The sequence below is a fragment of the Malania oleifera genome, chromosome 1 (genome assembly GCF_029873635.1).
Source record: "Malania oleifera isolate guangnan ecotype guangnan chromosome 1, ASM2987363v1, whole genome shotgun sequence".
NCBI lineage: Eukaryota > Viridiplantae > Streptophyta > Magnoliopsida > Santalales > Ximeniaceae > Malania > Malania oleifera.
Window position 1 is genome coordinate 120,054,603 of NC_080417.1, and position 26,746 is coordinate 120,081,348.

Genomic DNA, 26,746 nt, shown 5'->3' on the forward strand with positions numbered 1-26,746 from the left:
AGTGCAAAATGTAGTCCTCCATTAATTTCACTAGCAATGCATTGTCTACAATTCTTCTATCAAGTATAAGCAATTATTACAGGATCATTTCTTTAAAAAAAAAAAAATAGTAACTATGCCTCTTAAATCACTTGATCAATTATGCATTTTCAAAATTTTGGCATTATCCTCTTCTTTTTGGACATATCATATATGATTCAAAATTACAAAAATTTAAATGCTATATACTATTATTAAGTTCTTGTGTTAATAATTACGGAATTATTTTTTTTTAAAATATCAATTATGTGTGTCTTAAATCTCATGATCAATTCTTAGGTACCAACTTATCAAAGTTTTGGCTCTATATAAGCTTAAAAATTTAAAGTCCTACAAATTTGGTTCATTAGAAGCAAATTAAGGACAAAAATAGAAAAAATAATTTGTTTGTGACTTTTAGCTTTTCAATTTTTAATTTGAAATTTCTAAAAAACTAAAAGTTGATTTTTAGAAATTATAAAAACTACACCTAAAGTTATACCTATCATTATCTTTTAAAAAAGACAACACAAAAAAGGGGCATCAAACTCACCCTAAACAGTTTAAATGTTTATCTTATTATTTATGAATTAATATATTATACTCATATATATATATATATATATATATATATATATATATATATTAAAATGAAGTGCACCACCTAAGCCATCCCTAATGATTTTATTTGGTTTAATAAATGAGTTTTGAAATTAAATTTATGTTGAACTTTTTTAATAAGTAGGTGTGAATATTTTCTCGTAATGTTATTGTTAAGGATGCCCCTTTGAAAAAAAATTGTGTTTTGAACTTAAATCGTAGGGTTTCCTCTTTATTGGTCAATGCCTCCGCGAAAGAATTTTTGGGCAACCTGAAAGTGGTAGAGGGTTCAAAACCCGCCAAGGGGAGAGTCTTCTTCCAGGGGTCGAGCTGTACTGAGTAAGCACAAAACGATTTGGGATGAGACAATAGCACCAAGGGTGACTCTTGAGGATGTGCAATTGCCCCCGACACGTTCTAATGTGCCACCCATTAGAGAGCAGTCCTCGCATGTTACCCCACGGCTTACAGAGGACATGCCCGCTCATCCGGTGTTGTTTCATACGATTAGGCCGACCATGCCGTATGATTACGATAATCCATCTATGTGGGATCTAGTGTTGCCAAACGATGATGAGCCCTATGATAAGAAGATTCTATCTGAATTGCATCTCTACATTCCAAAACTACCTCCACATGATGTCCCAAACCTGTCAAAGCAACCCTCTCATTGCTTCAATATGATGCATTATTTGAATCAAGAGCAATTGATCGATCATACAGAGGGATTGATTGAATATTGCTCCATCATAACATGATAAATAAGTAAAATTTCATTTTATTCACAAAATGGAATAGTATAGGAATAGAATAATAACTCGCTTGAAATCGGAAACGTTTCAGTCTTCTAACTTTCTAGAAATTACGAAGATCTATGTGCAATTTTGCAAAAACTTGACCCTAATAACATGTTTTATGGAGATGAAGATGTTGCAATTGTGAGATGGAGATGGAGATGGAGTGGCTCGATGGAGATGAAGGGGGTGTGAGATGGAGGTCGATGAAGATGGTGATAGAGTATGCAATTGTTTAATGGAGATGGAGATGTCAATGTACGTGGTTTCACATCTTACTCAGCGGTCGGCCATATTCGAGCGATTCTAAAGCAGTTCGGTATTTTATGGAGCAAATAGAAATGGAAACTAACAAGCTAGGTTATGTGAATTTGAGTATTAGGAAATAAAGCAAAACGGTGTCATTTCAAAGGTTCAAGATGGCATCATTTTGACAATTCTATTTTCATGGTACATTGGGCAGGATATTTGGCGCAAACTAAATATTATACCCGTGGTTTCTAAAAATAGGGTTGCACGTGCAGTTTAATCCACTAGTAAGAATCATTGGCCCATTATCCTCTATACCAGTGGTTATTTCAAATTGCTAGTAAAAAAATTGTTGGCATTGAACCTATTTTCTATAGTGCGTTTATGAGAAAATATACCATGTTAGGAAACATTTGTAAAACATAAATAATCTTGATATATTATCATGAATGGAACTCGGTGATCACATTAATATTTTGACCGACTAATTAACATAATGCAGTATATCATATTAGAAATTTTAGAGATTGAAGTTCCAAAACTTCTCAAAATTACCCATTCACACTAGCTGTATTTTTTATTCTAAAGGTACATATTCTAATAAGTATTATTTGAGAAATACCTCTTTCTATAAGACATGTGTATTCATAATAAGTGTCTTTTAAGAGATGTCTCCTTTAATAGAAGGGTGTTTGTATCTCTATATAAAAGAGGTAGTGTTGTAATATCGATATGGAATGCTCACCCTATCTCTCTATTGACGTGTCGGCAGAACGAAACTGCTATATATGAGCAAATTCATATTTTATTTTGGAAATGACATTTGTCGATGTCATTTGCACATAAGTAGGTAATACTATTTTTCGATAGCGGTAATCCCGTGACTCATAGGCTAATCTTTACTATTCTATTGTAATTGTTATTTATTTGATATAAAATCTTGTTGATTTTATTGCATTTAATATGGACATATTAATCTACATATATTTTTAATGTATTCACGTCATTGAAATGCACACCTAAAATACAAGTGTCAATTGTATGGGTTGAAGTAATAATAAAATATTTTATAATTAGTAAGTTCCAAAAAATAGTTTTATTTTTGTAAGTATATTCTGGATATACCTAGAAAAAAAAGAAAAAAAAAAAGAATAAAGGGAGAGATAAACGGACTAGATTTAAGTACAACGGCCAAAACAGAGTACCACTGTGAATGCCCGTATGCCATTGCTTGCCGGATACATGCAAAGGACAAAAGAGTCAATTACCTAACCCAAAAAAAAAAAAAAAAAGGCTTATATAGTACATTAGTATTGTTGTTTCATCGAACTCATTCATACATAATCATCTTCGCCCTTGACTTCTCTAAATCTCAGCCACTTTCGCAATGGGAAGACAATTTATTGTCTTCCTATTTACACTGGTTTTCGCCGGATTTTTTGGCGGTCTTCTTTCCTACGAAAGGCCACCGCCGCGAAAGACTCGTTCCATTTTTCAGTCGCCGGATCCTTCTTCCCAACAGGTACGTCCCTCTCTCTCTCTCTCTCTCTCTCACTCTCTCTCTCTCTCTCTCTCTCTCTCTCTCTCTCTCCTGCATGTTTGTTTTTTGTACAGAACAGAATTATGTCTATCACATAATAGAGGGTTTGAGTCGGTCAGACTCAAGAATTTATTCGGGATGTTATTGGTGGTGGGCTCTGCTAACCATCCCCAGATTTGGTGTCCCATAATGTGGTTTTGTGGTGGTCCGGTGTTTATAAAAAACAAAACAAAACAAAACAAAACAAAACAAAATATTTATTCCGGAGGAGAAAGAAGATGAGGTGACGACGGGCGATCGAGCAGGAGTTTGGGGGGCGGCGCCGCGTGCGCTTAAGGCCAAGAAAGTGGCCACAGTCAGTCGTCGCCGGTGAGAGTGCAGCGTCACTGGTGGCAGTATCAACGGCGACGCGGAGTCGAGATCTCTTGATTTATTTATGAGTTCTCAGTCTAAGGATTTTTGTTTTTCAGGCGTTGTTTGAGACGCAGCATTCGTGATGCTGACCGCGTAACGTACGATGAATTTTGGACTAACATAAGAGTGGCTTTTAGTCTTTTAACCCATGAAAACTGGCATTTTTAATTACAGTTAATTAAATTTTGAATGAGTCATTAGATTATCATACAATATAAAAATATTTCAAAACCGAAAATTTAATTTGAATTTAATTTAAATTTTATTAATAATTTGTTTGGTTTAATTTTGGGTTTTTTTTTTAACAATTTTTTTTAATTTTCAATTATTTTTGTTTTTTTAATATTTATGAACCAATAATTACTCCAACCTAACCAAAATATTTGTATTTATTTATGATATATATTCTTTATATTATGCCACAAATTTGTAATGTTGCGTTTAAAAACATGTATCTCGGGACTTGGATATGAATTTGGGTGGATTTGAACAAAATTGAATACACTTTTATATTACATTTTTTCAAATCCAAATAAATTCAAATCTAAGATCTCTCCTAAAAATAGAGTAATTATAACCTTACGTTTGGGAGCATGAATTTCAAATCTTAAATTTAGATTTGTCTAGATTTGAACAAAATATAGTATGAAATTCTATTGGATTTTGTTCAAATTTACACAAATTTAACTATAAGACTCAAATTTATATTTTATATTTATTGAAAAGAAAAAATTCTAGAAATAATAATGAACAAATAGATTATTAAAAGCAGAGATCAATTTTATTCAAGTTTAACTTACTTGATTATCATATGGATTATTGTTATTGGTCTTCAGTATTTAATTTTTACCATTTTATATATAAAACATAATCTTGTGATTTTATTTAAATTTTAGATTTATAGAAAAGAAAGGCATTTTAGAGATAATAATGAGGAGAAAAATATATCAAGAACAATATTTTATTTCTTTAATTAGTAATATAGAGAAGAGGTAAATTTTATTTGTCTAAATTTTTTTTTGGTAACAAGGGCCTCCTGCCACCAACGAGAAAAAAATATTAAAACTCCTTTTTATTTCTTTAAGTAATGGTACAGACGGGAGATCAATTTTATTCGAGTGTATTGGTTACTATATAATAATAATAATAATAATAATAATAATAATAATAATAACTGAGAAATTATTTTTTGCCTTTTTATATATAAAACTTTGCATATAGGTATCTAATCTCGTAATTCATCTGATATGTCTATATTTGTTTAATGACCTTATTGTCTCTCACGAGATATTTTTTGTTGTTAAAGTTTGAAATTTTTTTGTTTGAATCTTGAGAAAGGTGACAAAGGATACGAGATTAGAGATTACCTCTTGTTTTGTAACATAGTTCTAGTATAAGATGACAATTGAAAAAATTTAATAACCTTACTAGATATTTTAAAATAAGTTTTTTTAAATAAAATTATTTAATATGTTGACACATAAATTTAAAAAACTTTTTTATTAATATTGTGGCTAGTTAATTATATATATATATATATATATATATATATATATATTGTATTTTAAAGAACATTTTTAGATGCACCGATCAAATAAACCTAACCTACATATTTACTCAAATTAATAACATTATTTTTCATAACTATTTCACACCATTTAATTCTAAAATAGATTTTCAAGATTGGTCAATTTATTTAATTATTAGAGGCATCTACTTTTCTCTAAATTAATAATAATAATAATAATAATAATAATAATAATAATAATAATAATAATAATAATAATAATGTATTATTTAGCAATTTGATTGCGCTATACGCGTCTTTGTTATGAAAAAATGCTGAAAAATGTAGTCTAGTGATGACATGGGTCCATGTGACAGATGATCATTAGGTGCGATAATGGGGGCACACATCGCATGTCTGTTCCTCACAGGTGACCAATGTAATACCCACTGATCACCTATCACATGGACCTGTGCATGTCATCACAGGACTTACGTGTCATACAATACTACTCTTATGCTCTAATTATTCACTATATGTGTCTTTGTTCTGAAAAATGCTGAAGGATGCAGTCCAGTAATATTGAGATAGGTCCAATAACAGGTGATCAGTAGGTGCAACAGTGGAGGCCCACCTCACAGGTGATAAGTGTTCCTCATAGGTGATTAATGTGGCACCCACTGATCACCTGCCATGTGGACTCGTGCATGTCATCATAGGGTCTGCATGTCATACCAGTGCTCTTGCCCTCTATTTATTCTGTGGAAGCGTAAAAAGCATGATTGACAAGTGTAATCTATAAATGGAAAAATACATGTGGAAGAGTAAAGTACAACATGATAATAGAGGGAAATTAAATAACTCTTTGAAAGAATCCAACTCTTTTTTATAAGAATTTTTGGGATTATTGATTTTAAAACATGAATTGGGATTTGTATAAATTTGTTAGGATTTTAATGTAACTTTATATTATGTTTTATTTAATAAAATTTAAATCTAAAATCTAAATTTTATTTTCTCATATATAAAAAGAATATTTTTTGATAATTGAAGGTCCAAAGGCAACCCAAGAGGGGTCAATTAGGTTTAATGAAATTAATATTTTTTTCATATAAAATTTAAAGTAAATTAAAACAAGCAAGTAAATACACAAATATAAAAACAATTAAATCAAAGAGAAGGGAAAGAGAGATTTGCATACTCTTTTATAGTAGTTCAACACTTGGCTTATGTTCACTCTCTCAAGGCAAACCACCTTGAGATTTCAATAACTCCCTTTGAGTTAACGGATACCAAAGAAAATAATACATCGTTTTATTTTTCAGAGACCAAGGAAACCAAATATAATCCTTGTTTGAACAGAGACCAAATAAACCAAATACAATCAATTTTACAAAGAAAGTATGCTTAAACAAGAAACTTTCAAATGATAAACAAATGAAATTCAAGAGTTCTTCTCTTAGATGTAAGCAAAATAAGACCTAAAGAAAGATTAAGAGAGAATGAAAGCAAGCACTTTTGATATTTAGTATATGTTTGTTCTCTAACATTCTCAAGACTTAGGAGAGCATGCATATGGAGTTTGGATAAAAACTAACCATTTTCTATTCATTAGAGCATTTTGACATAATGTAGTCTAGTTGACAAGTTATAGGGTCAGGTCAGCCGCTTACTAGCCCTTAGAGAGAGAAAAGTAACCATTGCAGGCAAAACTTATCAAACCGATCAACCGCTCTTGGCATAAAGGTTGGGTTCGGTCTACTTTTGTTTTCATTTTTCCCATTTAAGTCCAAATGTGCTATGTCTTATGTTTTCTCATGATTTTACGAATTAAATCGCATTACTAAAGAGAGAAAAAATTACAAATAAATCAATTAAAGTCTTCAAATATTTTCCATCAATTGTTCAACTTATTTCAACTTCAATGGTTAATATTGTAGAAAACAACTCAAACACAAAGCCATTAATTCCAAAAAGTTTATTATCATCAAAACATGGTTAATGAAACCTTAGGGCTAACGGCTAATAATAATGTGGAAAAAGGCAATCAAACTCACTTTATAACACATATCTTTTATTTTATTTTTCATGACTTTAGATTTATTTTTAATATTATAAACTTATCATATATTATCTATGCTTATCGAAGCATGAGTCTATTCGAGTCATTTCAAACATCAATCTAAGTTACCAAATATTTTTTTTTCTTTAAATATTTTTTTGTTATTTTTATTTAGAGGACAAGTAATTCTTTTATGCCTTAGATGAGACATTCTAATGGTTAATGACCAGAGTGACAAAGGGAAAAGGAAAATTAATTAATAAAAGTTTATTACCTTATCTTGATCCTTCTTTTTCAACCCTACACGAAACTGTATCAGGTAGTCCTTCATATCTCACTATTATACTTGGTGTCTAAATGGAATCTCTATGAATGCTCCTTCCAACGAGCTTCCTTGGGCTTCCTTAGAGCTTCAACCTTCACACAATAATGTTTGGAATAGAAAGAAAGACTCAAAAAGGGAAATGTTTTAGAACTGAATAGACTTCTATTAATATTTCTTAATTTTCCCTCCCTGAACACAAAGGTCAAAGCTCCCTTATATAGGCAAACACTACTAATGGATAAGCACAACTTGTTTACTTAAAAGTAGATGTCAAACTGATGTTGACATAAAGTAAAAACTACTTTAATTAAAGGAGGGGACAACACATGTTTTGCTGACTCACCTTTTCAAAACAAAACAAAATACCGACAACTTTAAATAAAGTAAATTTTGATTAAAATATAAAAATACAAATACAAAAGTAATTGATATGACCCTACGAATTGTCCTTTCTGCGAGGCCTAGGATATGACATGGTTTTGGACAAATGTCTAACATGACCATTCTGAGTAATTTGCTCAGTCTAGCCTAGGATATGATGACACCTGGACTATTATATGAATCGTACATCTGGCAAAGATCTCGTTCTACTTTAGAGATCTTTCAAAGCTTCAATAATTTCTTCATCGTGCTTTTCTCTTGTTAACTCTACAAGTACAATCTGAAGATCACTCTTCATGGTCTGAGTTGAAGGAAGATGATGCTCCCAATTTTTAATTTGATTAATTTTTATTTTTGCTCCAATTGCCAATTCTGCTAAATTTTCTTCTTCAAATTTCTGGAGGTACTTTCCTTCAATAGCAATCAAAGTTTCATGATCTGCGAAAAATTAACAATGCAAAGCCATCATTTCTTCAAGAAGATAAATTTCCCACAAATTTTGAACCAATTCATATAATTTCTTATGTTTTTGGAAATCCTTTCAGTCCAGTTCTTCTTCATGAAAATTTGAGATTGCTCCGTCCTTCTAATCTTTTGGAAAAAGATTCCAAAAAAAATTCTTCCTGATTTCAGCTCAATTGGTTTAATGTATCCAATCCACCATAACCTTCTTGGATTAGTAAAATTTAATACATGTTTTACCATTGATAGCAGGAAATCAAAAGCTTGTCCTATTTTGCTGAATCCAAAAAACTAGACTTCTCCTGTCCTTAAGGTCTTTTGTACTACAATTAACAATTCAGGGTTTATATTTCTGGAAATGTGTAATTTTGGAATACACAATCCACTTCTCATCCAAAACTGTTTTAATTTTGGATACTCTAAAATACTCATTATCACTCTGGTAGTGAAGTTGTATTTCTTAAGCTAGATATCCATTTCAACTTTAAGTTTGATCTGTTGATGAATGAGTTCTGTTGTACTTCCCTTGTTTACAGTTCTGAATTTTTCTAAAATAATGGCTTCAAATTCTTCCAATATTTCGACCACTTCTTTTAAACCAAATGAAAAAGATGTATTTGCTGGAATTGCTGAATTATTGATTATCCCTTCTAGAAAAAAAATTTCTTTTATCTTTTGAGATTTCTGGAGTCCTTCCCAGAAAATCTTTGATAACCAAATCAACTTCAACTGTTTCCCTATCCTTACTGGATCTTGAAACATTCTTGTTGATAGCAACTGAGTCATTTTTCTGTATGCCTTCTCCTTTTACCCTCCTGGTTCTAGGATTTTGGACATACTGGGTGCTATAATGTCCATATTGGTTGCAAATGAAACACTGAATATGACTCTTGTCACTGGGCTTTTCATCTTTCCTAAATGAGCTTCCCTTCTTCATATGGCTTTGTTCCAAAACTGGAACTAGACATTCTCTTTTCTGAGAAATGCTTCTTCTTTCTTTGCTACTTCCTTCTCCCTTTCTGGATTTGAAAGTTATCTGTCTTTGTTTGTCAACAAATCTGGCAACTGGGCAATCTACCACCTTATGCCTTTCCGTACAAATTGGACATTTGAAATGGCTGCTACTGCTAGTGTTACTACTTGCCATTAGATTTGCAAGAATTCAAATATCTGGTTAGAGTATCAATAATAATATTATCTCTTCCCTTAATATGTTCTACATTAAAGGAGTAATATTGTAACTCATTTCTCCATCCAACCAATCTTGCTTGAATACATAGTTTTAACTTAATTCCCATGAATTACTTTACATAGGAACTATCTATTCTAACGATAAATGGTTTACCGAAGAAAAATTCATTAGCCCTAATTCCTTTAAGGACTGCCAACAACTCATTTTCGTGAACTGGGTAATTAAGTTCTGCTCCATTAAAACACCCACTCCAATACCTGCTGAGGTGTTCTATTTTATTAATCTTTCTGATTTTTAAAACACATCCCCATGTTATATCTGAAGCATCGGTTTCCAAAATTATATCTAATTCTGTACCGTCTGGATATTCTAACTTTGGAAAATTCGGAGCTTCTTTTTTTAAGACTTTCACTACTTTAGTATCCTTTAAAGTCCAATTCCAAGGATTCTTTACTGAAACCTTTTATTAAATTAGTGCCGCATTTTCTTCCAAATTTTTTATAAATTTTCTAATGTAATTCAATACTCCTAGAGAGCATTGACACTGCCTTCTATCTTTGAATTCATTAGGAAACTCACATAGCCTTTCTGTTATATGTGGCTGAAGTTCCTCTTCGCTTCCTCAAATTTTTAAACCTAAAAATTCAATCTGAGATTGCATCCATATGGTTTTTATTTCTGGAAGAATCATTCATTCTTTTCTAAACACTTGTGCCACCTGCCTCAAATGTTCTAAGTATTCCTTAGTATTTTTACTAAATACCATAACATCATCAATGTATACTACAACAAATCTAGTCATTCCTTCAAATGTTTTATCCATCATTCTCTAAAAAATTCCTGGGGCATTCTTCAATCCAAATGACTAGCTATTCGAAAAGCCCAATCAGCATAGTGAAGGCTGTAAGAGCTACTGCTCTTTCTTTGACCTTTATTTGCCAATATCCTGATTTGAGATCAAATTTAGAATAAACTTAGGGTTTCTCCCTTCTTATTCTATTTCTAAGAGACTCCTAATTAGATAAATTATACCCAACATCACTTGTTTCTCTATTCAGATCTTTATAATCAATAACCATCCTGACTTTTCCTCGTACTTGCTCGGCATGATTTGTTACCATGAATGCAGCACGCTTGTGCTCACTTATACTGTGCCTAATGAGTTCTAAATTCAATAATTCTGGAATTTGCTTCTCAAATTCCCTTATCATTTCATTTGGATAACTAATCCCTTTACTTTTAATAATTTTTTCAGGATTTTTGAGCACAATATTAGCTTCTAGCATGACTTTTTGCCATAATGCCTTCGGATTCCCCGACCAATTTTCTGAAAGCATCTTCTTGATTTCTTCAAGATTATTTTTTTCTTCTGATTAATTTACCTTTAAAATACTTCCTGATACCAATTCCTTCCAATTATCAAGTTTCTCCTAATAATTAGATTTTCCTTCCTCGACTACCATATAATTCTTTATAATAGTACTTGAGGACTTTGGAATGAAATGGTTGTCTAGGATTATTCCTTCTGAAAATATTGTAAATGGTTGATATTTCCTAAGGAATTTACTTCCCGAAAAAAAAAAATCATCTGGTAATTCTGGAATTAAGCAAAGAATTTGCTCCCCATAATCTTTGCCATTCATCCTTATCTTCACATTTTTGGCAACTTATCCTATCTAGAGCAATGCACTATTACCAATTATAACCTAAAGATTTTCTGATTCCCAAGTCACTTGTGGAAATCTGATTCTCGTACAAGACCATGTACATCCAATATCGAGAAGAGTTGCACGTTCCACCTTACTGATAGAAATGTTTGCTAGTGTTGCCCATTCTCCAATTTTGGCACTTAAAATGGATGTTCTTATATATGCTATATGAGATTGCTCTTCTTCTTCATCTGCATAGATCTATATTCTTATAGTTTTCTGACCAACTACCCTCTACTACTTGAAGGTCTTAATTCATATGGTCTAAATTTTTCTGACCTGGTTTCTGAATTAATATTTTCCTCTCTAGATACACTCGCTCTACTAGGAGTATAATCACTTAGAGGTTCTATTATAATTAATCTATTTGCCTCTTGTCGTATTAACTATGGAAAAAGATTTTTCAATCTCTCTTCTGATCTTGGGGTTACCCAAATATGTGGCCAACTTAGTGCTTTTAGATTTACGACTTCTGATTGTAATCCTCTAACTGAGTCGGTTTGATTTGTCTCGAAGAGTTGAGTGAATCTGCTAACTCCCCTTCTGAGGGCTGGTTTCCCTGTGTTATAAAACTTCAAATATAATATGGAAATGTGTCTAGTGCACCTCTTATCTAGGCTACATTTTAACATATTTTTCTAGTCTGTCTTATTAACTTTAATCTATAGATTTTTTTCCACACTTTTATCCTGAATGTCAACATGTAAATCTAGTATTACTTTTATCCAAGTTGCTCCTGAATGTAGGTTGTTAGCCCTTGCTCCCCCTAGAAAGGATCTACTAAAATTACCAATACTTCTATCCATAACTACAATAAGGATAGGAAGATCTTGCCCTTTTCTGACTAATGGATCTATCCCAACCTGGATAATTTCATAGTGGACATATCTTGCCTTTTTATCCATTGCTCTTTGAACTTCTTGTGTGGTGAGTAATGGAACTGTAAATGTTCCTGCATCCATACTGGATACTTCTATCGTTACCTCTTTTTCGATTACCTTTACTGTCTCTTTGTAAGGTATCCATGAGGTTTGTTATGTTTCGGCCCCATTGGCTCGAGGCATCCTCCATTCCTAACAATCCCTACTTTCTGAAGGAATTTTAGTTTCTGTAGTTTGCACTAGATCTTCTTCTTCTTCTATTAGAGAAATGAGTTCTAGTGCTTTATCTACTGCTTTCATCATAGCTAGAATTAACTGACTTAGCTTAAGATTATAAGGAGATTCATCTTCTGAGTCTTCTTCTTCATCTTCGGACTTGGAGTATTCTGAGAAAATAGAATAAATACTCTCATCATCTGAGTCTATCTTTTATCCCCAAATCCGTTCATAAAGAAGTTCTGAAGAGTTCTCCATCAAGATACTCTTGAGGCTACCCTTCTTCTTCTCAGCTTCTGGACAATTATTAGCTTTATGGCCCTTCCTGCCACAAAACCAACAACAGTCACAATTCTTCAGAGATTTTTCTTGCGGACACTTAGGATATTGTCCATATTTCTTCTTGAACGATTCCTTGACATCTTCTCTAACTCTACTGGGTCTAAGATATCTTTTCTCTGGGTTTTTCTACCCCTTTCTAGAGCTCTTCCTTTTTCCAAATTTCTTCCAAGTCTTTCCTTTGACTTTGGATGATTTAATCTTTTTATGGCAAATTCCTCCTGCAAAACTAGTTTCTACTCGTTCTGAGTATCTAGTTGGTCTCTGGTTACAGCCATATCTCCCTGCTACCCCACTTGTCTTGGGACAACAATCTGGATTCATATAAGGCATGTTTCTAACATCTTGAAACATATGTCGCTGCATACAGTAAAGTCTTATTATTTTTCTTACTTTTTTCGCTCTAACTGCGAGAGTATCTGATACTTCTATGTCTCTCTCTAGTCTCTGCTTAACAACTTGTTTTACCACTTTTGGCCAATTACCGAGTAATTTATTAATGAAGAATTCTTTTGCATATGCTTGGTCTTATGGTCCGAACTTATAATACCAATATTGAAATTCAAAAAGAAACTCTTCAAAGTAACATATGTCACAAATTTGAATCTTTGTGAGAGCCATTCTAGCCTTTTCAACTAGCTCGTCACCTCTATCAACTAGCGAATATCCTATAAACTCTTGTTTGAGGAAATCTGCTATGATAGCAATTACTTCATCTGGAGTTTTGATGGTGTTTATGATAATGGTACTCACATATGAGTTCCTTTGAAGTTTTTCCCAAAAATCTCCAGCATTTCCTCTTAGTGTGGCTACTGCAAATTTATATGCTTGTTCCACTGACCAAGATTCGATTCCTCTGCTAAGGATATGATATCTAATATCCATAGCCCAATCACCAATCGCAACTGCGGGATCCTTTTCGCAATTGAGCCTAAGAATTGTTCCATTCTGGGGTACTCCCTCTAGAACACTTTTCCTTGGCTTGAATTCCTCCTGAATTCTGCCTGGATAATTTAAAATAGACTCCTGCTGTTTTGCCGTGGTTTAGAGCATGTCCTTGAAAGATAACTTCTTTCACTCCCATGGTTGTGGTTCCATTCTTAGGGGCTGCCATACTGGCTTTGCATCCCAAGATGAAACTTCTGGAAAACTCACTTGCATTGTTTCCCGATAACTTGATGGTTCTGTTCTTGCAGATCCACCCCTTGCTGAACCCGTACTAGTTCTTGCAAGAATTTTTTCGACACTGGCTAGTTTCTTAGCCTTGAGATCTTCTACCTCATCAAGCCTTTTATTAATTCTCTTTTGAATCTCCGAGACTTCATTTTCTATCCATTTTTCACTATGTAGAAGTTTATCGAACTCATCCTGAGCGTTTTGGATATCTTCTATTATGTCTGACAAAACTTTTGTTTCATCAATGTCTTTGAGAGCACGCTGAACCTCCTGTTCCTGTGCATCTTCATAGTCTTTAGCAACATATCTTTCTGAAATACTGCTTCTGACTTGAGACAATTGAGGTTCTTCTCCCCTGCTGAGAGATTGTATTTTGTCCTCATAACTTTTCATTATTTCTCTAATTTTATTCGTGATAGACTAATTTTCCTTCATTTTTGAAGATTAATGAGATCTTGGCCGTCTGATTCTGATCCTAGAGTTTTGTGGAGCTGTTCTAACTGCCACTCACACTACCTAATTCTAGATTGATAAAGACTAATTTGTCTTTCAATCACTTTTAGTTGTGATTCTAGACCTCTTTTAACTCTTTTTAGATCTAGCACAATAGGATCTGATTCAAAATTGGCTTTAGAAGAAGATGGTTTGAAATATTTTTCCCTTCAAACCTTTTTTATTAAGTTCTCATAAAATCTTATGTTAGATCTTATTGAAGCCTTTTGACAAAAAAAAAAAAAAAATGTGACCATTGTTCTCTGTCTCTTCAAACCTACATGTTAGAAGGGGTTAAACAATTTTACATATATTGAAACACATAATTAGGATTGGCTTTGTAGCCATGACATATTGTCATAATATTTGTTAAACTACATATTAGCTCACTAGGGTTGCATAATTATGCTTGATCCCACACTTTATTTTCATCTTTATTCTATACATTAATGGTTCGTTTGGATAAAAAAATTTATTTGAGAAAAAAAAAAAGGAAAGAAAAATAATAAAAAAAAAAAACTCATTTTTCATTATATTTTTCTTGTATATTAAATTTTACTAAAAATGAAAGTTTATTTTATATGATTAAAAATAAAAAAAAATTAAATATTAATATTTGGTAAAATTAAAATTTTGTTCGTAAATTTGATATATTTTTCATTTTCTTTTTTACTTTTCTCGATAATCAAACATGTGGATTCCTTGATATTTTTCATTTATTTTGTTTTTATATATTTTTCAAATTTCAAACGGAGGTTAAAGTTGAAAATAATATTAAAGCCGTGTTTACAAGTATGTATTTACGGTCTCCAAATCAAATTTACAAATTAAAGGGCTAAAATACCACGTTACCAAAAATTTAAGTTCCGAAATTCAACTTTCTAAAAGTAGGGGGGGGGGGGGGGGGTGTGATTGCAATTTGCAGGTGCATATATCTTTAGTCGGGGAGAACAAGATGAGAATATCATGGATTACGAAAGATGACAAGGATGTAGCAAATGCATCAGTGGTACACTACGGTACAACCTCCGGCAAATATAACGTCACTGCAACTGGGAATTACACTTCTTACAAGTATATGTTCTATAATTCCGGCCAAATCCACGACGTCGTCATCGGCCCCCTGCAGCCCAGCACGGTCTACTACTACCGCTGCGGATCCCTACCCAACACCGCCGGCGAATTCAGCTTCCGAACCCCGCCGGCGCAGCTTCCCATCAAATTTGCCATCGCAGGTACGCTCGTCAGTCGTCAGTCACCGTGCTTATGCATTTTGCCTGCCATGTGTTTGATCAAATGTCCCTCTGTAGCTGGCTAATTTATTAACTCAATATTTAAATTAGAGCCATCTTGACTGTTTTGAGATTTGATGAAAAGTTGGGTGTGATTGTGTGCTATGATATCGTAATTATTCGAGTTGTCTCACGAGTCAAGTTTTACTTTAATACTTTATTTGCTAAATTTTCTCACCATTGTAAGCAATACTTAATTAATTAAAATTTATTCTCATCCACCACCAATTAAAAGGTTACACGGTGCTTGAATTCAAACCCAGTCCTTATATGTTGTCTAAGTTTAATTTTTAGGTTTTGAGAAGATTATTGGAGCACGAATAGAATATATTTTTTTTCCCACACCTCTTGTATTAGAAATATAGTGTTGTTCATCTTCTTATGTGGGAATGAACATATTTTTTTTTTGGAAATACTTGCTCGTAGAGTGTATTTCACGTTTTTATCATTTATGTGGCATCTACTGCAATGCAATTGTGATTATTTTTATTATGAAATACCAATTAGTGACAACTAGTGTTTCATTGTATGTATTGTTGACCTGGGAACAGATTGGTTTGGCAACCTAAATCTTGTTAGATATTCCTTCCTTTGTTAGGTCATCAATTCAGTATGCCCAACTTGTTGGTCTAACGTTCCTTGCCAGCTTGACCTAGCTTGATCAAGGTTTGATTAGATTTGACCATCTACAAGTTAGATTTCTTGATCTTAATTTTCTTCCCTTATCAATTCATACCCACACGCATACCCATACCTTAAGGGCTATGGGCATGAGATTAATTAATTACTAGGTCATTGCTTATTACTTTTTTAGATTTTTTTTGGATGTCATGTCATCTCAAAGGGTTTGTCATTTTAATGGATGCAAATGTCAATTGCTGAATTTATGACTTAGTTTACTATTGTCATGGTGGTTTTTGTATGATTGGATTTTATGTCTCTGTGCAATTGGTAACTCCAAGTGAATCTATTGTAATATTTATGTTCATTCAATCCATATTGTCTCTATGACATTTAAATGTGATTTAAATATAGTATTTTTTTTCATCTTACCATTAACTCATCTAGCATTGGACTATATGTAAATAAAGTTTTCCATATATACAAGTATAGATTAGATGTTATAGAGGCTAAGGGTTCTTCCTACATTTGGAGGCTCTCTAGGATGCCTAAGGCTTTATATCACAAGTACTCCTTGGTCGAAATCAACTGGAATGTCATTTGGGAACTATATTTCCTTCTTGAGGACTATACTTTTCATCACCTCCCTTTTTCTTTTGATTAGGCATAAAACATTGATCTTAGTAAGTTCAAATTTTTTCATTAATGCCTTATGGTTAGGTTAAAGCTTCCCCAAAACATTAATTTGTTAAGCATGTTTTTTGTCACCTGCTTTGCCACCTTACTAGTTTGCCCTAAATAGCTAGCATACATGTTGTTAGTCTTTGATTGTCTCTGGGTTGAGGTCAATGTTTAAATGACAATTCCTGACTTTCAAAATCTTTTTATATTAAAAGCTTTCCTATCAGAGTGGGTTGTGCTGTTTCTGCATGAGAAGGTAACATAAAAGCATTCTACCTGAGACTTTTAATTCCATCGAGAAGTGGAAAGATGAATCATTGTTTCTTGGTGGGAAGAATGACTAGGGTACAAATATTGGACTAGGTGATACCATGAAGCATTTTGTCACTCCATTATTTTCTTTAGAAGCCAAGGAAATTAAGAAGACTCTAATAATGGCTATGCTAAGGGCCGTCACAAAACTAAAACTCGTACTAAGCTTATTAAATTAAGTAATATGGCAATCATATTTTTCTTGGACATTTTGTCCTTTGCATTATGTCATTTCTAAATTAATGGAGTCATAACTTGCACTCCTTCTTGCCTAATTAAGTTAATCATGTTTATGAATTTATCTCAAGCCTTGAGCTCATTTTAACCCCAAGCCAACCTTTCGCCCCAAGTTGGCATAGTTTTTGAGTCCATGGCTCATTCTAGCATAATTAAGCTAAATTTGCATTCAAGCGAATCCTAAGCTAGCCCTAAGCTCGTCATTCAACCTCAAGCCGCCTTGTGGTTCTAAGGAAATCATAGGTTTTGAACAAATTATGAGCATTAAGCTAATTATAGTCCTTAGCCACCCTTGTAGTCCAAAGCTAATCTTATTCTTAAACAAACTCGAATCCATTTGCTCATTTTTGCTATAAACCACTTTGTACCTTTATTTGACTTTGATATTGTTGTGAAAAAAATGAATTGCACAGCGAAATACATTTAGGATCAAACACACAATGCAGCACTAAATGATGAATATATAGAACAATCCACAACCACAACAAATATATAAAAGCAATAACAACAAATGACACAAAGAATTATGTGGTTCGGCAATACGTACATCCATGAGAGCAAACAACAAAGATTCACTATCTTCTTTTTGAAATTGCATAAACAATATATCAATCCCCTCATCCATTTTACCAACTATCTTACTCTAAATACGTCAAAAATGACATATAAATAGAGTTTCTAGAGGTTTTCCCTACAAACCCCAGCCATATTGACATCCCCTTATTCAAATTTGAAATCTGCGCTGGGTATCCCGAGTCAAACCGTTGATGATTTCAGATAGAATGTATATTGTGTGAAATACTGCTCCAAACCGTTGACAGTTAAAGCCTTACCGTCAACGATTTCCCCTGCTGCTTAATTTCCTTCATCCTTTCCCTTTGTGCATGCTTTCCATTCAGCATGTGAGCAACACATCATAACAGTCTCCACCTAATTGGAAAACATACGCCCCTTAGGAGAAACTGAAAACATAAACTCGTTGCTCCACCTTGATCTTGGGATGTTAGGTTGGGACCGCCTCTCGTCTAGCAACTAGAGATAAAAACCAAGTTCAAGCAAGGCTTGAACTTGCCCATGGTAGCTTCGAATTCTTCCATAAACTCTGATTCAATTGTAGATGTAACAACCTGAGACTTCACCCTAAGCTTCCAACAAGGCCTTCCCAACATAGTATACACAAAACCCGCTATAAGCCTCCTATCACTAAAGCCTATTTCATAGTCTTCAACAAATCTCATGACTAACAGATCACTCAGTTGCCTGCTGAAACACCCCATTGTACCAGTATGGGGAACCTTTGACATATCCCGCACATCACCGTCCATCCTTGGGTACCAAGTGGTAGACATTTTACTTTGATTTTCCATAGAACCCCCTTGAGATGAAAAGCAAAGTCTCCTTGCAGTTATGTCCACAAAGCCACATTGAGATAATACTAATCTCCCTGCAGCTCTGTCCACAAAGTCACCCTAAGATAACACTAATCTCCCTACAGCTTTGCTTATGCGAATCTTCAAACCAAGACCCATCTTGGTCGTACTCAAAACTTTCATATCAAAACCTTTCAATAGAGTTCCCAATTGATTATCCTCGGTACAAGCCTTCCTGGCCAATAACATGTCATTCAAATGCAACAAATACATCACTCCCTTACATCGATCCTATCACCCCCTTCCATCTTGGATTTTTCATCAATTCCCACACTTGATTCTTATGCAGTAACTCCATCTCCTCCACTATAGCACTCATCCATCCATTTTTCCCTTTGTTGTGCACTGCAACTTGAAAAATAGTAGGAACCTTGCTGTTGGTAGTAATGAATGCATAAAACACACGGAATGCCAAATTTATACCTAAGTGGTAGTCTGATAGTGCACCTGGGCTCACCGTGATCCTCTTGGTCTCCCGAGCTAAAACTCCCTGCAATATAAGCAATGTCATCTCTGCCCTAAGTATGTAACTCCACCTGCATCACACACCTATTTATATTGTGATATAGTTGACCCGAGATAGAACTTTCTGCATTTCTACCTTGAGTATTTAACTTCACCTGAATTACATGTTTGATGCTGCTGCAGTTTTCTAGCATCTGTTTCTTTTCCCTTACTTGAGTATGCTAACCCATAACTTTCTTACCAAAAGTTATGTCTCCACTGATCACCACCTTATTTTCCATAGGATCACCCAACTTGAACTCACCTTTCTTTTACCCCAGAAAGATGTACTCTCGACTTGTTGTGAAATGTGTCTTACATACTAAGTGGAAAGCATGCACAAAGGAAAAACATGAAGGAAATCAAGCAGTAACAAGGGAAATCGTCGACAGTAAGGCTTTAACCATTGACAATTTGGAGCAGTATTTCAAACAATTTGATTCTTTCTGAAACCGTTGACGATTTGCCTCGAGACACTTAGCGTAGATTTCAAATTTTGAAAGGTGGACGTTATTATGGTTGGGGTTTGGAGGGAAAACCTCTGGAAACTCTCTATATATGTCATATCTTATGTATTTAGAGATGGTTGATAGTTGTTGAGAGTTTTGTTCAAAGGACTGTATTGTTTTTGTAATTTACACAAGAAGATAGTGAATCTTTTTCGTTTGCTCATGTGGTTGTAGGCATTGCCAAACCATATAATTCCTTGTGTTCTTGTGATTGTTATTGCTTTTATTAATTTTTTTTGGTTGTGGATTGTTTTGTATTTTCACCATTAGAGTGATATATTATGTGTTTGATCCTTTATACAAATATATTCTCCTATATAATATGAGGGTTTTACACAACAAATTGGTATTAGAGCATTGTTGTCATGGCCTTTGGATCTTCATCTTCAAAATTTGACGTTGTCAAGTTTGTTGGAATCAGGAATTTTGATTTGTGGCAGAGAAGGGTGAAGGATATCTTGGTGCAGCAAGGCATGGTGAAGGTCTTATACTGCATTCAACCAAAAGACATAAATGAAGCGACTTGAAATGAATTGGAGGCAAAGACAGTATTAAACATCCGACTGTGTTTGGCTGATGGCTTGTTGTATCACGTCATGGATAAGGATTCTCCGGCATCATTTTGGAGAAAACTAGAAAGCCGATATATGTCTAAGTATTTATCAAACAAACTATTTCTTAAGCGAATGTTGTATTGGCTTAAGATGGTTAAGACTTCGGATTTGAACCCACATATCAACGCATTGAATCAAATTGTGAGTGATTTGATGTGTACTGATGTAAAGTTTGAGGAGAAAGACAAGGCGTTGATGCTATTGAATTCCCTACCTGCATCTCACGCATATGAGAACTTGTTTACCACTCTAACATGAGGCAAAGAAAGCCTGAAGTTGGAAGAGGTGACAAGAAAATTGCTCAATTTTCATCAAAGAAAAATGATTGGCGATGAAGTTTCACATGGTGAAGGGCTATGGTGAAAAGTAACCAAGAACATAGAATACGTAAGTCTCAGTTGTAGTCTGGGAAGAGGAAGGATATAAAGTGTTTTAGGTGTGGTAAAAGTGGGCACATAAGACCGGAATGTCCGAAGTGGAAGAAAGGAAATGTTAAAACTCAGCAGGGTCCGTCAAAATCTACAAATGTAGTGGAAGGAGACTTAGAGAGCAGTGATGAAGATATACTATGTGTTTCATCAGGTTTGGAGTGCCTCAGATTATTCTTGGATCCTAGATACCGGATGCTCTTATCATATGATAGTTAATAGAAAATGGTTCAACACCTACATGTTAGTTAATACTGGTTGTGTTTTGATGAGCAATGATATTTCATGCAAAATAATTGGTATTGGAAATGTCAAAATCAAAATTTATGGTGGTGTTGTAAAAACCTTATGCGATGTAAGGCATGTACCAAGTCTAAGGAAGAATGTAATTTCATTGGGCATTTTATATTGTAACAGATATAGTTACAAGTATGAAAGTGGGGAAATGAAAGTATGTGAATGTGACTTGATGGTGATGAAAGGGTGAAAGGTAATGGGAAATATCTATGCACTGTAGGGTATCATAGTTCTGGGTAAAGCTACAGCTATAGAATCTGAGTCAGATGTTTTGTGGCATATGCAATTAGGGCATATGAATGACTACATTAATTCAGATGTTTGGGGACCGGTAAGGATAGCATCAAGGAGTAAACATATTTTTTTTCGTGGGTTTATCATAAAGGGTCTCAGTTTATCTCATGTGGCACAAGCATGAGGTGTTTACCAGGTTTAACTTGTGGTTAAGGTGGAAAACTAGACTGGAAAAAAGAGAAAAGAGATCCTCGGGTCAGACATAGGGACTGAGTACGATGGTTTTGTTCAAGGAGTTTTGTGAGCAAGGTAGGTTATATGCAGGGCTTGCAGGGTACTTCGTGGTGATGTTAGTGAGTATGACGCATTTCTCGTGTGGCCGATCGCAAAAGGTATCACTAGATAAGAGAGTTACAAGTGAATTGTGGGCAGGTTTTGTGGTGACTACTCGAGTGTGAGTGGATGTCCACAAGTGCACTATTCTAGTGATAGAAGATCTAGGCTTGGTGTTATGTCTGGACAATACATCTTTCTAGGATATAAGAAATGTGGGTGCAAGTTAGGTGATCCTATAGCAAACAAAGAGGTGATCAAGGACATAGCTTTTGGTGAGAAAGTCATGGGGCAACGTACTTAGGTAAAGGAAGAGAAACAAATTCTAGAAAACAGTTGTAGCAGCAAACATGTAATTCATGTGGAGTTAGATACTATGGGCAGAAATGTAGGGAGTTCTATCTCAGGTCAACAATATCACAGCATAAATGGGCATGTGATGTTGGTGGAGTAACATACTCAAAGAAGAGATAAAATTGTTCATATTGCAGGGAGTTTCATCTTGGGAGATTAGCAGGATCACGGTGGGCCTAGGTGCACTATCAGACCACCACTCAAGTATAAATTTGACATTTTGATGTTTTATACATTCATTACTACCAGCAAAAAGGTTCCTACTATTTTTCAAGTTGCAGTGCACAACAAAAAGTAATAAATAGATGGATAAGTGTTATGGTAGAGGAAATGGAAGTACTGCATAAGAATCAGATGTGAGAGTTGGTGAGACTTCCAGTGAGGAAGAGGGTGATAGGATGCAATGGAGTGATGTATTTGTTGTGTGTGAATGACATGTTATTGGCTAGGAAGGTTTTGACTGAGGCTAATCAGTTGGAAACTTTGTTGAAAGTTTTTGACATGCATGTGTTGGGTATGACCAAGAAGGGACATGGTTTGAAGATTCACATAGGCAGAGCTTCAAGGAGATTAGTGTTATCTCAGGCTGGTTTTGTGGACAAAACTGTAGGGAGACTTTGTTTGCCATCTCAGGGGTGAGGGTTCTATGGAGAATCGATGTGAAATGTCTACCGCTCGGCACCCAAGGACGAACTGTGATGTCTGGGATATGTCAAAGATCCCCCATGATGGTGCAATGGGGTGTTTTAGCCGGTAACAAAGTGGACGTCAATTGTGAGATTTGTTGAAAACTATGTAGGGCGCTTTGGTGATAGAACACTTGCAATAGTTTTTGTGTTTATTATTGTGGGAAGGCCTTGATGGAAGCCTAGGGTGAATTTTTCGGGTGTAACATCGACAATTGAATCGAGATTGGTGGTAGAAGCCGAAGCTGCCATAGGCAAGTTCAAGCTTTGCTTGGACTTGGTGTTTGTCTCCAGTTGCTAGATGGGAGGTGGTCCCAACCTAACGTGTCATGTTCAAGGTGGAGCAGAGGGTTCATGTTTTCAATTTCTCCTAAGGGGCATATGTTCGCCAAGGTAGAGACTATTGTGATATATGACTCACATACTGAGTGGAAAGCATACACAAAGGGAAAGTATGAAGGAAATCGAGTAGTAGCAAAAGATACCGTCGACAGTGAGGCTCTAACTGTTGATGATTTGGAGAAGTATTTTAGACAATTTGATTCTGTCTGAAACCATTGATGGTTTGGCTAGGGACACCTAGCGCAAATTTCAAAATTTTAAAGGTGGACATTAATATGGTTGGGGTTTGGAGGAAAAACCTTTGAGAACTCTATACATATGTCGTATCTGATGTATTTAGAGATGGTTGTTAGTTGTTGAGAGTTTTGTTGAGAGGATTGTATTGTTTTTGTAATTTACACAAGACGATAGTGAATCCTTGCCGTTTGCTCTCGTGGATGTAAACATTGTCGGACCACGTAATTCCTTGTATTATTGTGATTGTTATTGTTTCCATTAATTTGTCATGGTTGTGGATTGTTCTGTATTTTCACCATTAGAGTGTTGCACTGTGTGTTTAATCCTTTATACAAATATATTTCATTGTGCAATTTGGAGGTTTTACACAACAAGACATAACACTAAGTCTAGATCCTACCTCACTAGAAACGTGCACCTGTGGACATCCACTCAAACTTGAGTAGTCTACTGCAAACCTGCCAACAATTCTCCTGTAACTCTCCCATCTAGTGATACCTTTGGCTATTAGTTAAACGAGAAACGCACCATATTAGTTGACTTCACCAAGAAGTTCCCTACAATTCCTGCATATAACTTGCTCTGCTCACAAAACTCCTTGAACAAAACTAGCATACTCAGTCTTAATGTCTGACTTGTGGATCTATCTCTTGGTTTGTTTCTCCACTTCAACCACAAGTTAAGCTTGGTAAACACCTTAGACTTGTGCCACATGAGATACATCAAGATCTTTCATGATAAACCCACGAAATACATATGTCTACCCCAAGAAGCTATCATCACCGGTACCCAAACATTTGAATACATGTAGTCATTCATATGCCCTAACCGCATATGCCATATAACATCTGACTCAGATTCTACAGCTGTAGCTCCACCTACAACTGTGATACCGTATAGTGCATGGATAATTCCCCCTACCTTTTGCCCTTTCATCACCATCAAGTCGCCTTCACACACTTTCATTTCCCCACTTTCACACTTGTAACTATAAATGTTACAATCTAAAGTGTCCAATGAAATTACATTCTTCCTTAGATCTAGTACATGTTTTACATCACATAAGGTTCTCACGACACCATTATACATTTTTATTTTGGCATTTCTAATACTAATTATTTTTCATGAAATATCATTTTCCATCAAAATTGAACCAGTATTGACTAACCTGTAGTTGTTGAACCATTTTCCATCTGCTGTCATGTGATAAAAGCATCCGGAGTCTAGGATCCAAGAATCTATGAGGTACCCTGAACTCAATGAAACATATAACATATCATCATCACTGCTTCTTGAGTCTCCTTCCACTACATTTGCGGATTTTGACGGACCCTGCTAATTTTTAGCATTCCCTTTCTTCCACTCTAGAAATTTTGGTATTATGTACCCAATTTTACGTCACCTAAACACTTTATGTCCTTCCTTTTCTCAGACTACAAGAGAGATCCACTCCAGGACTTACGTCTCCTATGTTCCTAGTTACTCTTCACCACAAGCCCTTCACCATGTGAAACTTCATTGCTAGCTATTTTTCTTTGATGAAAACCAAGCAATGCTCTTGTCACCTCTTCCAAATGCAGGCTTTCTTTGCCCTATGTCAGGGTGGTAACCAAATTCTCATATGTGTAAGACACGGGTAGGGAATTTAAATAGCATCAGCGCCTTGTCTTCCTCGTTGAACTTTACATCAAAATGCATCAAATCACTCACAATCTGATTGAATGTGATGATAAGTTGGTTCAAATCCGAACTCTCCACCATCTTAAGCCAATACAACCTTTGCTAGAGAAATAATTTGTTCGATAAAGACTTAGAAATATACCGGCCTTCCAGTTTCCTCCAAATTGCTGCTGGAGAATCCTCATTCATGACGTGATACAACACGCCATCAGCCAAACAAAGTTGAATGATTGATACTGCCTTTGCCTCCAATTCATTCCAAGTTGCTTCACCCATGCCTTCCGATTGAATTTCATATAAGACCTTCACTATGCCTTGCTGCGCTAAGAGATCCTTCACCCTTTTTTGCCACAAGCCAAAGTTTCCAGTTTCATCAAATTTGACATTGTCAAATTTTACAAACGAAGTTCCAGAGGTCATTACAACAATGCTTTAATACCAATTTGTTGTTAAAAAAAAATGAATTGCACAACGGAATATATTTAGGATCAAAAACACAATGCGTCACTTAATGATGAATATAAAGAACGATCCACAACCATAGCAAATATATGAAAGCAATAACAACAAATAACACAAGGAATTACGTGGTTCGGCAATGCCTACATCCACAAGAGCAAACGACAAAGATTCACTATTTTCTTGTCAAAATTACATGAACAATACATCAATCCCCTAAACCATTTTACCAACCATCTTACTCTAATTATATCACAAATGACATATAAATAAAGTTCCTGGAGGTTTTCCATCCAAACCCTAACCATATTAATGTCCCCTTATTCAAATTTGAAATCTGTGTTCGGTATCCCGAGCCAAACCATCAACTGTTTCAGACAGAATGTATATTGTTTGAAATAATGCTCCAAATTGTTGATGGTAAGACTCTAACCGTTGATGGTTTCCCTTGCTGCTACTTGATTTCCTTCATGCTTTTCCTTTGTGCATGCTTTCAACTCCATAATTGAGTCACATATCACAACAGATATTTGAAAAAAAAAAAACTTCAAACTTTAATATATTATAGCCTATAATGTCTAACCTTATGTCGTAGCATTTGATGAATCTTGAATCTTGAGTTTGTTTCAATCTCAAAGAGTTATTAAGCTCTACACTAATTTTGCCTTTTAACAAATTCCAAACCCAAAGCTAGTCTTGCTTGAATCAATCTTACTTGAGTTCATCTAAGCCAAAATCTTTTCAAGCCTAACTCAGAATAGTTTCCTTTATTTAGAGGCCATCCTATTGCAAATTTTTTGACAATGCCCCTATGATAATATCTATCCTATACATGCATAAGATGCATTGTTTTCACTAAAATGAGTTGTCTATATATTTAATGCTAGAGAAGCCTTTTACTTTAGCATTCCCAACAAGGAGCATTTGTGGACACCTTTTGGTCTGCAACTCCTTGGATGTTTTTCTATATAGTTATTGCATGTGTATGTCAAGTCCGTGAACATATTTAAATTGTATAATTTTCAAATTGGTATTATATTTCTATGACTTTTAATTGAAAAATTATTTTAAAAAGATAATTTTGTACTTAATTTGATCATTAGGATTATATTTTGGGCATAAAATTAAGGAATGGGATA

General features: G+C 34.5%; 1 protein-coding gene across 1 annotated transcript in view; it reads left to right on the forward strand.

The window, feature by feature from the left end:
• The first annotated feature begins 2,987 nt into the window (after nt 1–2,987).
• The window catches only part of LOC131158140 (probable purple acid phosphatase 20), a 31,188-nt gene continuing 7,429 nt past the window's right edge, over nt 2,988–26,746 (forward strand). The window contains exons 1-2 of the mRNA XM_058112787.1: nt 2,988–3,183; nt 15,283–15,592. Coding sequence (XP_057968770.1) covers nt 3,049–3,183; nt 15,283–15,592 — 445 coding nt within the window. The 5' untranslated portion in view covers nt 2,988–3,048. The remainder of the gene's footprint in view (nt 3,184–15,282; nt 15,593–26,746) is intronic.